The 12,208-nt window shown below is 39.7% G+C and overlaps 1 protein-coding gene across 9 annotated transcripts in view; it reads right to left on the reverse strand.

The window, feature by feature from the left end:
- Positions 1-12,208, reverse strand: part of myo18aa (myosin XVIIIAa) — a 52,192-nt gene that overhangs the window by 19,132 nt on the left and 20,852 nt on the right. For all 9 annotated transcript variants that reach the window (XM_084104173.1, XM_084104172.1, XM_084104171.1 and 6 more), the window contains 18 exons: positions 11,650-11,737; positions 11,454-11,560; positions 11,172-11,348; positions 10,882-11,092; positions 9,307-9,449; positions 9,124-9,224; positions 8,887-8,950; positions 8,647-8,791; positions 7,822-7,986; positions 6,846-6,936; positions 6,557-6,749; positions 4,802-4,888; positions 4,276-4,417; positions 4,034-4,193; positions 2,902-3,088; positions 2,563-2,758; positions 2,356-2,465; positions 321-386 (listed from right to left, as the gene is read on the reverse strand). In XM_084104173.1, coding sequence (XP_083960299.1) covers positions 321-386; positions 2,356-2,465; positions 2,563-2,758; positions 2,902-3,088; positions 4,034-4,193; positions 4,276-4,417; positions 4,802-4,888; positions 6,557-6,749; positions 6,846-6,936; positions 7,822-7,986; positions 8,647-8,791; positions 8,887-8,950; positions 9,124-9,224; positions 9,307-9,449; positions 10,882-11,092; positions 11,172-11,348; positions 11,454-11,560; positions 11,650-11,737 — 2,433 coding nt within the window. The remainder of the gene's footprint in view (positions 1-320; positions 387-2,355; positions 2,466-2,562; positions 2,759-2,901; positions 3,089-4,033; positions 4,194-4,275; positions 4,418-4,801; positions 4,889-6,556; positions 6,750-6,845; positions 6,937-7,821; positions 7,987-8,646; positions 8,792-8,886; positions 8,951-9,123; positions 9,225-9,306; positions 9,450-10,881; positions 11,093-11,171; positions 11,349-11,453; positions 11,561-11,649; positions 11,738-12,208) is intronic.

A 12,208-nucleotide genomic window follows, 5' to 3' on the forward strand; every position in this document is an offset into this window, starting at 1 on the left:
TACACACGCCACCGTTTTTTTCAGTGGTCTTTTTGGCTTGCAATGATTTTCCAGCTGATGGGATTAAACTGTTGAGCGCCAGCGTCTGTTCGCATTGATTAGGACGGCATGAAGAACTAGGAAAGACTCAAACAAACAAAGCAGCTCATGCTGAGAAGAGAGTGTCTTGCGTCCAGCCAACGGACCACGCAGTAGATGATGAAAAATGCACTCAGTCGTAATAGCACCCGCCGCTTAAGATTCAACATTTGACTCACCTGGATCCTTTGATGCTTCTAAAATGATAGGTTGAACAGAAATGTGTGTTTCTGTGTACTCACCCTGCTAAGACCCATGTGATAGCTGCTCTTCTCCAATTCCAATGACTCCAAAAGCTCCTCTACTGCCTGCAACGACACACACACACTGTCATGTCTAGTTCACACAGTGTACATTACAAAAAAAAACTGCTGACCCCTGTGTAGGCCTACAGGACACACTCTCACTGGTTATACAGTCCCCAAACTGTCCAGGCGACCATCAGCCCTCACCGTGACACTGACACTGTCTCTCTCATGCGGAAAGGTCTTGAGAACTCGATCTATCTGAAAAGGCTCATCTAGATTACAGTGGTAAAGGGGGCTCTGGCCCCTGACAACTAAAGGGCCATTGTTTGAATTGGTTCACAAAAAACTCTCCTCTGAGACACGGTTCTACCTCCCTCTGTCTTTTTCTTTCTCGTTGTGTCTCTCTAGATCTCCAATTCTGCATCGTTTCTACTTTCTCTGGGACTTGAAACACCACTGACCTTCTCTGTTGTGTTACAAAAAGAGGTTGGGCATCTTTCTGTACCCTTTTTACTCTAAAAGAAGGTGTTAGGTGTCTAAAATTGACTTTTAGCTATACCTGTCAATTTACCAGCAATTAATGTTTTAGATGGGGCATTAACTGTATTTTGCAAAAAATATATATTTAGTCCCATTGACAATGGGATTATTTAGCTGTTCATTCTTTACAGCACAGGTTTGTACAAGTCAAGAACACATGCTTATTTCAGCCTCAGAGTAAAAAAACTAAACTTTAAATCTCACAGTATGACTTTATATTTCACAATATGACTATCTCACAATTGAGTTTATCTTAAAGGGACACTTCACCGATTAGCATTAAGCTTTGTATCAGTAGAAACCCGGTAGTATTTTCGCATGTCCCCCTGAGACGAGAGATTTCTGTATTGTGTGTCTGGAAAAAAACCTCCGATATCGGAGGCTTATTTGGCCAGAGGCGAGAGACTACAGCCAGTAGGAGGAGCTAGTTCCGCATGTTTTCAACCCGCCCATAGGGGGATCTCACGATAAAACGGCGTCTTTTCAGTTTCGAGTCAACTAGTAGCCTAGTTGTATCATTTCTTCGATACTGCCCTCTGTAACCAGTAGGCATGGCTTGGGAGTGGCCTCGTAGGGCAGCGAAGCAAGTGCATTCTGGGAGTTGTTGTCTTTCATTCACATGAGCCAAAAAAACATTTTCTGGCTTTTCTCAGTCTAGAATGCACCAACTTCTAAAATAATTTCACATTTCTACTCCATAAATTGACCCAATTTAAATACACATTCATTTTTCCAGCGGTGAAATATCCCTTTAATATACAATGTTATACTGTATCTCACAATTGCAACTTCATTTCTCACAACAGTGCACAATTTGATGTTATATCCCATTTGATGTATGTATATTTTTTGTAATTTATTGTACGACTTTATTGTAATTGCAACTTTCTATGTTACAATGTTTCCACTTAGGAAAAGTTGTTAGAATATGTTTCAATAGTTGAATATTCATGTTATTTGTATCAGTGAGATTCACGTTGTCATTTTTAAACTATGCATTATGCTCATGAATTCAACTCATGAATAATTTTTTACTCTACAAAGCCAATTTGTACTTGCATTTGGCACTTGGCGAATGTTAACTTTGGACCCTGTCTGCCATTTACATGCCCAGGACCACAGTGCAAATGTTTTGTATAAAACTCTCCTTTACCCCCGGCTAATCACAGGACCAAAAAGAGATTAGGAGGCCCCTGGATGGAGACATTTTTCTAGCTGATAATTACAGTACATTTGGGCATTAAGTAAGCACTAAAGCCCAGAGCAATTACTACATTTTTCCTGTCTGCTCTGCGTATTGATTCAAGTCAGCGACCCAGCTGGGGTTTCTTGATTAAACTGTCACAATAACCCTGATTACCCAGAGTTCATTTCTGTCTTGGACTCACGAAACACAAGAGCGAGAGGAGCCCAAAACTTAATTTCGGTAATTTGTAAAGCTTTTGTACTATTATTTCCATGCTCATTATTCTCTTAAATAGCTACTCACTCGTTTCTCATCCTTCACAATATAGTTTCGGCCCAGTTTCTTGGTCAAGTGAGGGGCCAAAATGTCAAAGCGTCTTCTGAACACAGAGAAGACCATGTGGTCAGGGTAACCTGCACAAAGCAAGCGGATATTCAGCAGGAAATAACAGAGAGGACTTCATTGTATCTATTTGATTAGATCTTTCAATCTCTTGTATTTCAATCTCACCTTGTCTGTAAATCCTCAAACTGTCCAGCAGTTTGAAGCCACGGATCTGGGCCCTGAGCAAAGCCACATCCATTTGCATGAGTCCAGGGTCGCAACTCTCCTCTGAGGATCCTGCGGCCCTCAGAACTTCTGCTCGGGGTAACAGACAGTGGACAAAGTGAACCCTGGATCTGCGAACGGTGTCCAACAGTGCATCCTGATCGAAAGAGGTAATATATAATGAGTAGTATTAGCCATTTCTTCAAATTAATGGGGAATTTTAACAATTCCCCAAAGATTTTAGAAGAAACATCAAATCCAACAACTACTATTCAGTGTAGGATCCTCTTGAAAACTCACCACTTGGAGTTTAATCTGAAGGCAGAGAGATTTCTTCTTGACCGCTGCCATGCCTGTGGTGAAGGTCTTCCTCATGCCGGTGGCCCGGCGCAGGGCGAGCTGAGAGACGCCCTCCAGTCCGGCGATTGAGCCGGTCAGAACCGCAGCACTGCTGGAGCGGCCCACAAACATCCCGCTGATGCTCTTTCTGTAGGAAAGACAGTTTGTTCTTGAATGAAAAACGCCCCTTTTATCCGCATTTACAGGTTCATAATTTTGTTTAGGAGGTCTACTAGAACAAGTCTACATGATTTAGGGCCAGAATTACTAAACAGGGCAAGAAAGTTCTGCGCTTGATCTACTTACGACGCCGCACAAATTAAAGAACACAGAAACAGCCGGATCATTTCCATAATGACCAACGCAATCTACCAAGAGCAGCGCAAATTAGCGTCTGGTTTAAGACATGCTTTTTTGGGTGGAAAATAATGGCACAAATACCAGTAAATTGACTAGAGCAAACCTCAGTAAATCACCTTGCATGATTAATTTAAACACTCTCCTCCTATAAATTTTGCGTCTGAAAGGGAAACTCCCACAAATGCATATTCAATAAGGTCATCTGCAAAAATAATGCCTTTTCAGTGCTAATTTTTCACTGCATGTCTTTAGTAAATCCTGACAGTGGGTTTTTTTAACGCCAAAAGGCACACTACTATACAAAAGGTTGTAGTTGTGCTGCTGAGGAATAGTGTTAAAAATCACTGGTTCTTCAGTTCCACTGCCTTTGGAAGTCCATGTAATCATGTTTTTTCTTTCAAATAGAGGAGTGATAACCTCTTCCTGGCCTTATAACTACCATTGTATAAAATACAAAATAGCCAGCAGGCGGGGATTATGCAAATGTGTTACATGGTGGCATAGGTATGACACGGAAATAATGGCAGGAATACAAACAAGGCCTTTAAGGCAGGTCGTGGAGTCCCTTTTGTCGTGGAATTTGTGCTTTGTAACTTTGTAGACTGTTTACATGCACAAACAACTATATTACACAATAAAGGAAAGGTCAAATGAAAAAAGCATAATAGGTATAATATGTTTTTGGACTAATTTACTAAAGTGAGAAGTGCAAATGGTTAAAGGCGGGTCTTACTTCTGGGAGTTCTGCAGCAGATTGGCAGCGTTCTGGGGGTTGGGATTTTGCCTGGCTAGGTTCAGCCAACCACGCGTGTCATATTCCACCCAATCTGTCCCATAACTGTGGCCGAGCAGGAAGTGATGTGCATTTTCACTTTTAAGCACCACTGTGCGACCTGCAGAAAAACAATACATAAATTGGTCCTGGGCAGAATGTAAGTGTGTGAGTTTGTGTTCGCGCATGTTTGTGTGTGTGACCTGTGCTCTCTCCCTCCGCAGGGCCGTAGTAACTGAAGAGTCGTTGCAGGAGTGTTTCCTCGGACCCTCCCGGCTGTAAAACCTCCTCCTCCATCAGCCAAAACAGACCTCTGGCCTCATCTGTGCGGGACAGAGTACGTACCTGAAACACAAACATGAATATCCACTGTCAAATAATCACAATCGTAGAAATAATACACACACTTTTCCTTCAGATCTCTCACATTGAGCTCTTCTGTTCTTGACTTGTACTTATAAACACGGTTAAAAAAGTGTATCACAAAGACTGGCCAAACAATGACTTTTAATATAGGATATTTAATATTATATATAGGATAGGACAGTCTGTCATTTCCAGTTTCAATCTTCAACATCTAAGTGTTTTTGATTAAACACAAATGCAGAGATGGGAGTTACATTAAATAATTATTATCCAGAGAGCTCTTTAGATATAAATCACACAAGCTTTAAACATTAGCTGAATTATTGGCCATAGCAGTTGATTCGTTCAGGAAGTGTGTCTGACCAGGGCTTGACTGGAGGACTGATCAATCACAGCCAATGAGCGAGAAGGGCTGGGCTCCAGGTCATCCAGTGTGATCTCAATGTTTTCCTATGGAAACACAGAGACAGTTCATTTGTTTGGATGGACATTGACTCATAATGCATTGCTTCAATTAGATTGCAAATTAATGAAACTAATTTAACTGCAAATAATTGCATATGCCAATGTTTTTCGTGAAAAATGAAAATAATAAGACATTATATTACAGTGGAAGATGAATAAAACATTGAATAGAAATGGCAAAAAGTGGCCTGAGAAATCAATATACACTACTGTTCAAAAGTTTTGAATCAGTAAAAATTTTTGTTAAAGAAATTCATTCTTTGCCCATTTCACATCAAGGATACATTACATTGATCAAAGGTGACATTATAGACATTCATAATGTTACAAAAAAAATATTTCAAATAAATGCTGTTCTTTTGAACTTTCAATGCATCAAAGAATTCTGAATAAAAAAATCCTTCAACAAAAATATTACACAGCACAGCTGTATTCAACATTGATAAATCAAATCTAGTATATTTGTATAGCGCTTTTCACAATACAGATTGTATCAAAGCAGCTTCACAGTATTAAATTAAAATAAAATAATACAACAAGGTTTGTTTCTAGTGGAATTTATTGATTGATAAAATAAAATGAAATATCCCCAAAATATCCCCAACTGAGCAAGCCAAAGGCAACAGTGGCAAGGAACCGAAAAAACTCCATCAGGTGACCTAATGGTGTCCTAAAACTCCATCAGGTGACCTAATGGAGAAAAAAAAAACCTTGGGAGAACCCAGGCTCAGTCGGGGCCAGTTCTCCTCTGGCATTTATGAACTAGAGGCCGGATTGTAGTTTGAACTGTAAGATTAAAAATATTATATGAATGCCTGGCCGAAAAGATGCGTCTTTAATCTAGTTTTAAACTGGGAGAGCGAGTCTGAGCAACGAACAGTATCAGGAAGACTATTCCAGAGTTTCGGAGCCAAATGTATAATAATTAGAAGATTTTTTTTTTTTTCTTGAGCAGCAAATCAGCATATTAGAATGATTTCTGAAGGATCATGTGACGCTGAAGACTGGAGTAATGATGCTGAAAATTCAGCTTTGCATCAGAGGAATAAATTACATTTTAAAATACATTAAAATAGAAAACAGTTCTTTTAAATTCTAATAATGTTTCACAATTTTACAGTTTTTTCTGTATTTTTGATCAAATAAATGCAGTCCTGGTGTGCATAAAACACTTCTTTCAAAAACATTAAAATATCTTACTGACCCAAACTTTTGAACAGTTGTGTATTGTTTGTTGTATTTCCTATCCGAGATAGACTTGAAGGCCATTCATATAGGATTGTTAATCGATTGTGATTAATTGTTTGTCTATGTACAAATGGTAATCTTGGTAATCTTGTGTCATGAGCTTTGTTTTTAAGATGCTATGTCAAGTTAATAGTAGTTTAAAGTTTTCAAAAAGGCACTGAACCACTCAACATTTTATTGCATTATTTTTTATAATTATTTTATTAAACTGTCAGAGTAGTAGTGCATTGCTCCACTGACCCATCTAATACAGGCAAATAAATAAAACAAATAAAAAATTAATTTGTAAATATACATTTAAGTTGTAGTATATTAACAGCCATATAAATGTAGAGCTTTTATAAGAAGTCGAGTGTCATGAGATTTTGACTTGTCATTGGCTCAGGATGTGTGTTTTTTCCGCACCTCTTTGTAACGCTCCAGTTCCCTTACGAATGTCCGCTCCTGAAAAAGCAACTGTAGACGTTCCTGAGCGTAATTATGGCAAAGCTCCTCAAACGTGGCACCGCGCTGGTTCTTCACCTGACGAGGGTTCTGGAACCCTGGTGTGTCCACAATCAGCAGAGAACAGAGAGAATGCTGACTGGACTTCAGTGCTCTGAAAGGAGAAAAACACATGTGCTGTGAAAGATACATGTGCTGCGTAATGTATCTCTTACCCTACTAAATAAGTTCATACTGCATCACTGATTACCTGTTAATAAGAGAGATGATGAGCGTGAAAAGCTCAGAGTATAAACCAGATGCCATGGACTCCAAACACTCTGCTGCTGTTGCTTTAGACACTGAAACGCACACAAAAACTCTTTTTAACCCTCATCCTTCCCTCGCACTTTGTAACACATCTTTCCCTTGCAAGTCATAATGACCTGAAGCCCTAAAATTATACTTACAAATTATAATTTTTTTGTCCAGAAAGCTTATTTTATTTCATTTTGATCATATTTTTTCTATTTTTAATGCATTTTTTTATTTTTTATTTTTATTTACCTTTAAATTACTAGATTTGATCAATATATAATAAATAAATATATTTAAGCACATTCATCACATTCCTTCAACTTAAATAAAAAAAAAAAAAACTCACAATTTCATGCATAACCCTTTTAATTCAGCTCAAAATATCTTACATTGGGTGTCTTTGCCGTCCTAATAATAATAATTTAACATGATATTTCATGACTCTTGCCACTAGATGGTCTTATAGCTCTATTTAGAGCAAATGAACTGTTCCGGTGGGTCCTAAAGTCAGTTTCTCTTCAGTATGCATTCAGATCATGATTCAGATACAAATGTAGACATTATAACTATATTTTTTTTGGTAAAGTTTTAGCAATTTTAGTTTGAATTTCTATGCGTACTGAAGCATTCCTCGCATTCCATTCATTCCTAAGGGGGTCAAATTGACCCGCGAGGGAAGGATTTCTTACTTGTTTAAATTTCAACCACAAAACTCCTTGAATCCATTCAAATTTTTGTGCGTGTATTCATGGTTCAAGTGCGACAAAAGTCCCAGGGTCTTGGACCCCTCTGATGAATACTCAATTTTTTATTTTTATTTTCTAAATGAGTTTCGGGTCAAAATCACCAAAGGGAAGGATGAGGGTTAAACATAAAATAGGAAAGCATTTATGACATATTTAAGAATATTAACAAACAAAAAAAGATACCCGAGCTGTCCGTATCATCCGTACTCTGCCGGACGCTGACTGAGCGGGGCAGGGTGCTCTTTCCCTGCTGTTTAAAGATGGCGGACGACAACTCTTCCAGCGTGCAGCCCAGGAGATACGCTGCTTTTTGTGCCCACTCGTGTCTGGCAAACTGCTTTCGGCCCGCTGAAGGGTCAGAAAGTCGCATTCGCAAAAGAAAAACAGTGTTACCACAAAACATCCGTCACATTATGCTGAACTAGAATAGATTTTCCAGCTACTGTGAAAGCTCTTTGGTCAAATGCCCAAAGAACAAGGAGAAACTTTCATCTCCTGGATTGATGATCAAAGAGAACAAACATTTTCATTCTGGCGTTCGACATCAGAGCAGAAACAAGCACACAGGCAGATGAAAGATGGACACAGTTCTATTAAGAAGCTAAATAAATCAAATAAAAATAATAAAACCACCTGCCTTCATTCTAAAACAGAAACAGGGAGAGAGAGAGACTTGCATTTACCTGCATCTGTTTCTGTGTTATGATGGGGGCAGCATGCAACATCAATATGCAATAAAAACACATGATTACAACAAATAAAACACAAACGCAACAACTGTTGTACACAATGAAACAGTTTTAAACACTGATGATAACTGACAAATGTTTTTTAGACATCAAGCACATACACACACTTCTCAGTCACATGAGTGAAAATACTCTACTGACTCTTAGTGGACAGATGTTAAAATACACTCTGTGCAATCAGGCATTCTGTATTCTACAGTGTTCTCATGCGTTCAGATATTAGTGTTGGTTTAGGCACTGGAGAAGCTGGTAGCTTTACCTTTGGTGGCCCCAGCAGCACCGAGATGGTATATGGCTCCTAAAATCAGCCACACTGTTTTCTGTTCTTCAGCAGAGATGCCCAGGACTTTCATGGCAGCCTGCAGCTTAGTGAACTGCTGAGTGGCTTTCTGCTTGTCCTCGGGCTACAGAAAAGATGATATGATACAATGTGTACAGATAAAAGAGATAAAATGTGTGTCTAGCTCTGCCTTATGATTGCATGTGTGACATTTCTTACCTTCGAGTGAGAGAGGAGCCCAAACGTGTTGTTCTCAGCAAAGTGATTGAAATGAAGTTCAGTCCTGAAAGGCACGACGATCAACTTTAATCTACATATGTTCCTGCTATGGATGAATCTCAGTTTGCACACTATTCTTACTATTTATTGTGACAAAAGATGGCTGGATTGATTTATGCTGTAAGTATGCACTTAGTATGTATGCTTTTTGTTTTTAAATAATAGTCTCTCACTCACTTTAGAGATGCATCTGCTCCGGCCATCAGATAGTAAAACACATTGAAGCTGGATTCTGCTTCTGGTCGCCTGGTCACTCTGAACCTTTCCAGCAACATGGTCTGTATGGGAGACATACAGTAAATCAAATCAGAGATAAATCCCCCAGTGAAATGATGAATAATCGCCCTCGCTGTACACTACCTGAACGGATGCAGAGGCCACCTGTCCTGCCTGGTCGAAGTCAAGAGAGACTATGTGTGAGAAGCGACTGGCGTTCCCATTCATTGCTGTACTGCAGTTTCCAAACGCCTCTAGAACCGAATAGACCGCCTGCCATTTCTCAGCTGTGGGGAGGGAACAGTTCATGATGCTCGGTAAAAAATCATAGAATTTATCTTGATTAATTTCAAGGCAAGGCAAGGCAAGTTTATTTATATAGCACATTTCATACACAATGGTAATTCAAAGTGCTTTACATAGAAGTAATTAAAATAATCAAATGAAATAAGAACAGTTTAGAATAAAAAGAAAAGAAAATACAGTGCAAACAGTCGGACGTACAGTGGCACAGTGCTCATTCAGTAAATGCACAGCTAAACAGAAGTGTTTTGAGTCTGGATTTGAATATGACTACTGTAGGAGCACATCTGATCTCCTCTGGAAGCTGGTTCCAGCTGCGGCTGGCATAATAGCTAAAAGCGGACTCGCCATGCTTAGAGTGAACCCTTGGTATTTCTAGCTGATATGATCCTAATGATCTGAGTGATCTGTTGGGTTTATATTCAGTGAGCATATCTGCAATGTATTGAGGTCCTAGGCCATTAAATGATTTATATACCAGTAATAACACTTTAAAATCAATCCTAAATCTAACTGGGAGCCAGTGTAAAGACCTGAGGACTGGTGTGATATGTTCATATTTTCTGGTCCTGCTCAGAATCCTGGCGGCAGCGTTCTGTATGAGCTGTAACTGTCTTATGGTCTTTTTGGGAAGGCCAGTGAGGAGTCCATTACAATAATCCAATAAGTCTTGACTGGAAACAAAGCATTTAATTCTTGCAATATTTTTCAGATGATAGTATGCTGATTTAGTTATTGCTTTGACATGACTAATGAAACTAAGGTCTGACTCCAGAATCACACCGAGATTCCTGACTTGATTTTTAGTTGTTTGACCCCTAGAGTGAAGGTATGTGTTCACCTTGAGAACATCTTTGTTTCCAAACGCAATGACTTCAGTTTTGTCTTTGTTTAACTGAAGAAAGTTTTGGCACATCCAACTGTTGACTTCGTCAATGCATTGGCACAGGGAGTCAATGGGGCTGTAATCGTTAGGCGAAAGGGCTAAGTAGATCTGTGTGTCGTCTGCATAGCTGTGGTAAGCAATTTGGTTCTTTCTCATTATTTGGCTCATTGGGAGCATATACAGGTTGAACAGGAGTGGCGCAAGAATTGTGCCTTGAGGGACTCTGCATGTCATGGATGTCCACATGGACGATAATATTACAAGAATAACTTAATTTTATTTATTTTTTTTAAATAGAAAATTAGAAATGTTGGTCACTAACTGAAATAAATGTTTAATTGAAGTACAAAAATTACTAAAACTATATATATATATTTTTTTTTTCTGTGGCAGAAACAAGCTTCCAAAGTTTAAGGCTTTAAAGTACAAGAAGCACAAACAGAAAAAAGCAGGCCATGCTGCTTCATATTCACAGTAGCAGTGTACAACAAGGCAGCAATGTTTTCTGAGGTCCTCATTTTGTTCCTCACCCGAGTACACCTTTCCACTGCCGGCTGCGATGGTGACCAGGTACTGCAGCAGATGCTGGCAGCTGGTGGTCTTTCCGCTGCCGCTCCTGCCCAGTAGCGCGATGGTTTGGTCCTGACGTGTTGTCAGCAGCTGATGATATGCCGACTGAGCAACGGCGAAGATGTGAGGGGCTGTTTCCTCCCTCCGGCAGCCCTTAAACATCTGCATCACCTGATATAAAGAGACCATGTCACTCCATCTCTTTTGAACATAACTCTGAGGTGACTATAACTTTTTGTGAAGTTCGTACCTTCTCTGAGTACATGGCAGGGGTGCTGAGAGGATTGATCACCAGCAGATTTGACCCAGCATAGCTGTGAATGAGGTTTCCACCATAGCGCTGACGCAATGTGTGAAGGATGCTGGACTCATTGAGGTACAGAAGAGACGAGAGATCCTCCACTCGATCATATGAAAGAGGATTCGCCTGATGAGAGACAGATAGAACGATAGATAAAACGAGAGTATTTAAACAGGTTGCTTGAGTTTTGCATGGGTCACCATCATCCATGTGGTTAGTGACTCCGCCCACCTTCTCCACATCATCCTCGTCCACTTCCAGTAATGTCCCATCATGCTCCAGTCTGACCTTCACTTTCCCCTCTGGGAGAGAGCCCATCTCTGTCTTGAGCTGTGTAGCTATACAGACAAAATGAACATTTGTCACTGGACATTTGAGGATCCAGATCATAATAGGAGTGTTTAATGAACACTATGACTTCACTAACCCAAAGAAAAGCCATCTTTATGGACAAGCCAGACTTTCTCAGTGTTGTACCAGGCCTTCTCTGCAGCAAGCTGCTCCTCCGTCTTCACCTGCAGTAGAGAGCGAGAGAGATAGTCAGAACACACACAAACTGCGAGTAATGTAGATGGCCCGTAACTCTGTGGTGGATTGATTGTGATTCAGTTCAGCTTTTCAGTCTGTTATGTTTGTGATATTATAAAGTGAACACTGCTAGCACAATTCTGAGATGAAATATATATATAAAATATAAATTAAATATATTGGTAATAAAGCATCTGAATATAATTATAGTGAAGCATCTGCACACAACAAAACTGCTGGAGATGTGCATAATAGAGGGAGACAAACACATCTAACCTAAAAAAGAATACAGCAGAGCAATGCGCATCATTAGGTTGAAGTCTATAGAGAGGCTGCTCACTGCAGAGCCAAAGGGTGGAGCTTGACATCCAGCACCCAATCGCTGGACGTAATGGGTGGAGCTAGACGGTTCAACCACACCCAAACCTACCCATAACCATATTACTAAACATAACTCC

This window comes from Abramis brama (assembly GCF_963993115.1).
Source record: "Abramis brama genome assembly, chromosome: 25".
NCBI classification, from domain to species: domain Eukaryota; kingdom Metazoa; phylum Chordata; class Actinopteri; order Cypriniformes; family Leuciscidae; genus Abramis; species Abramis brama.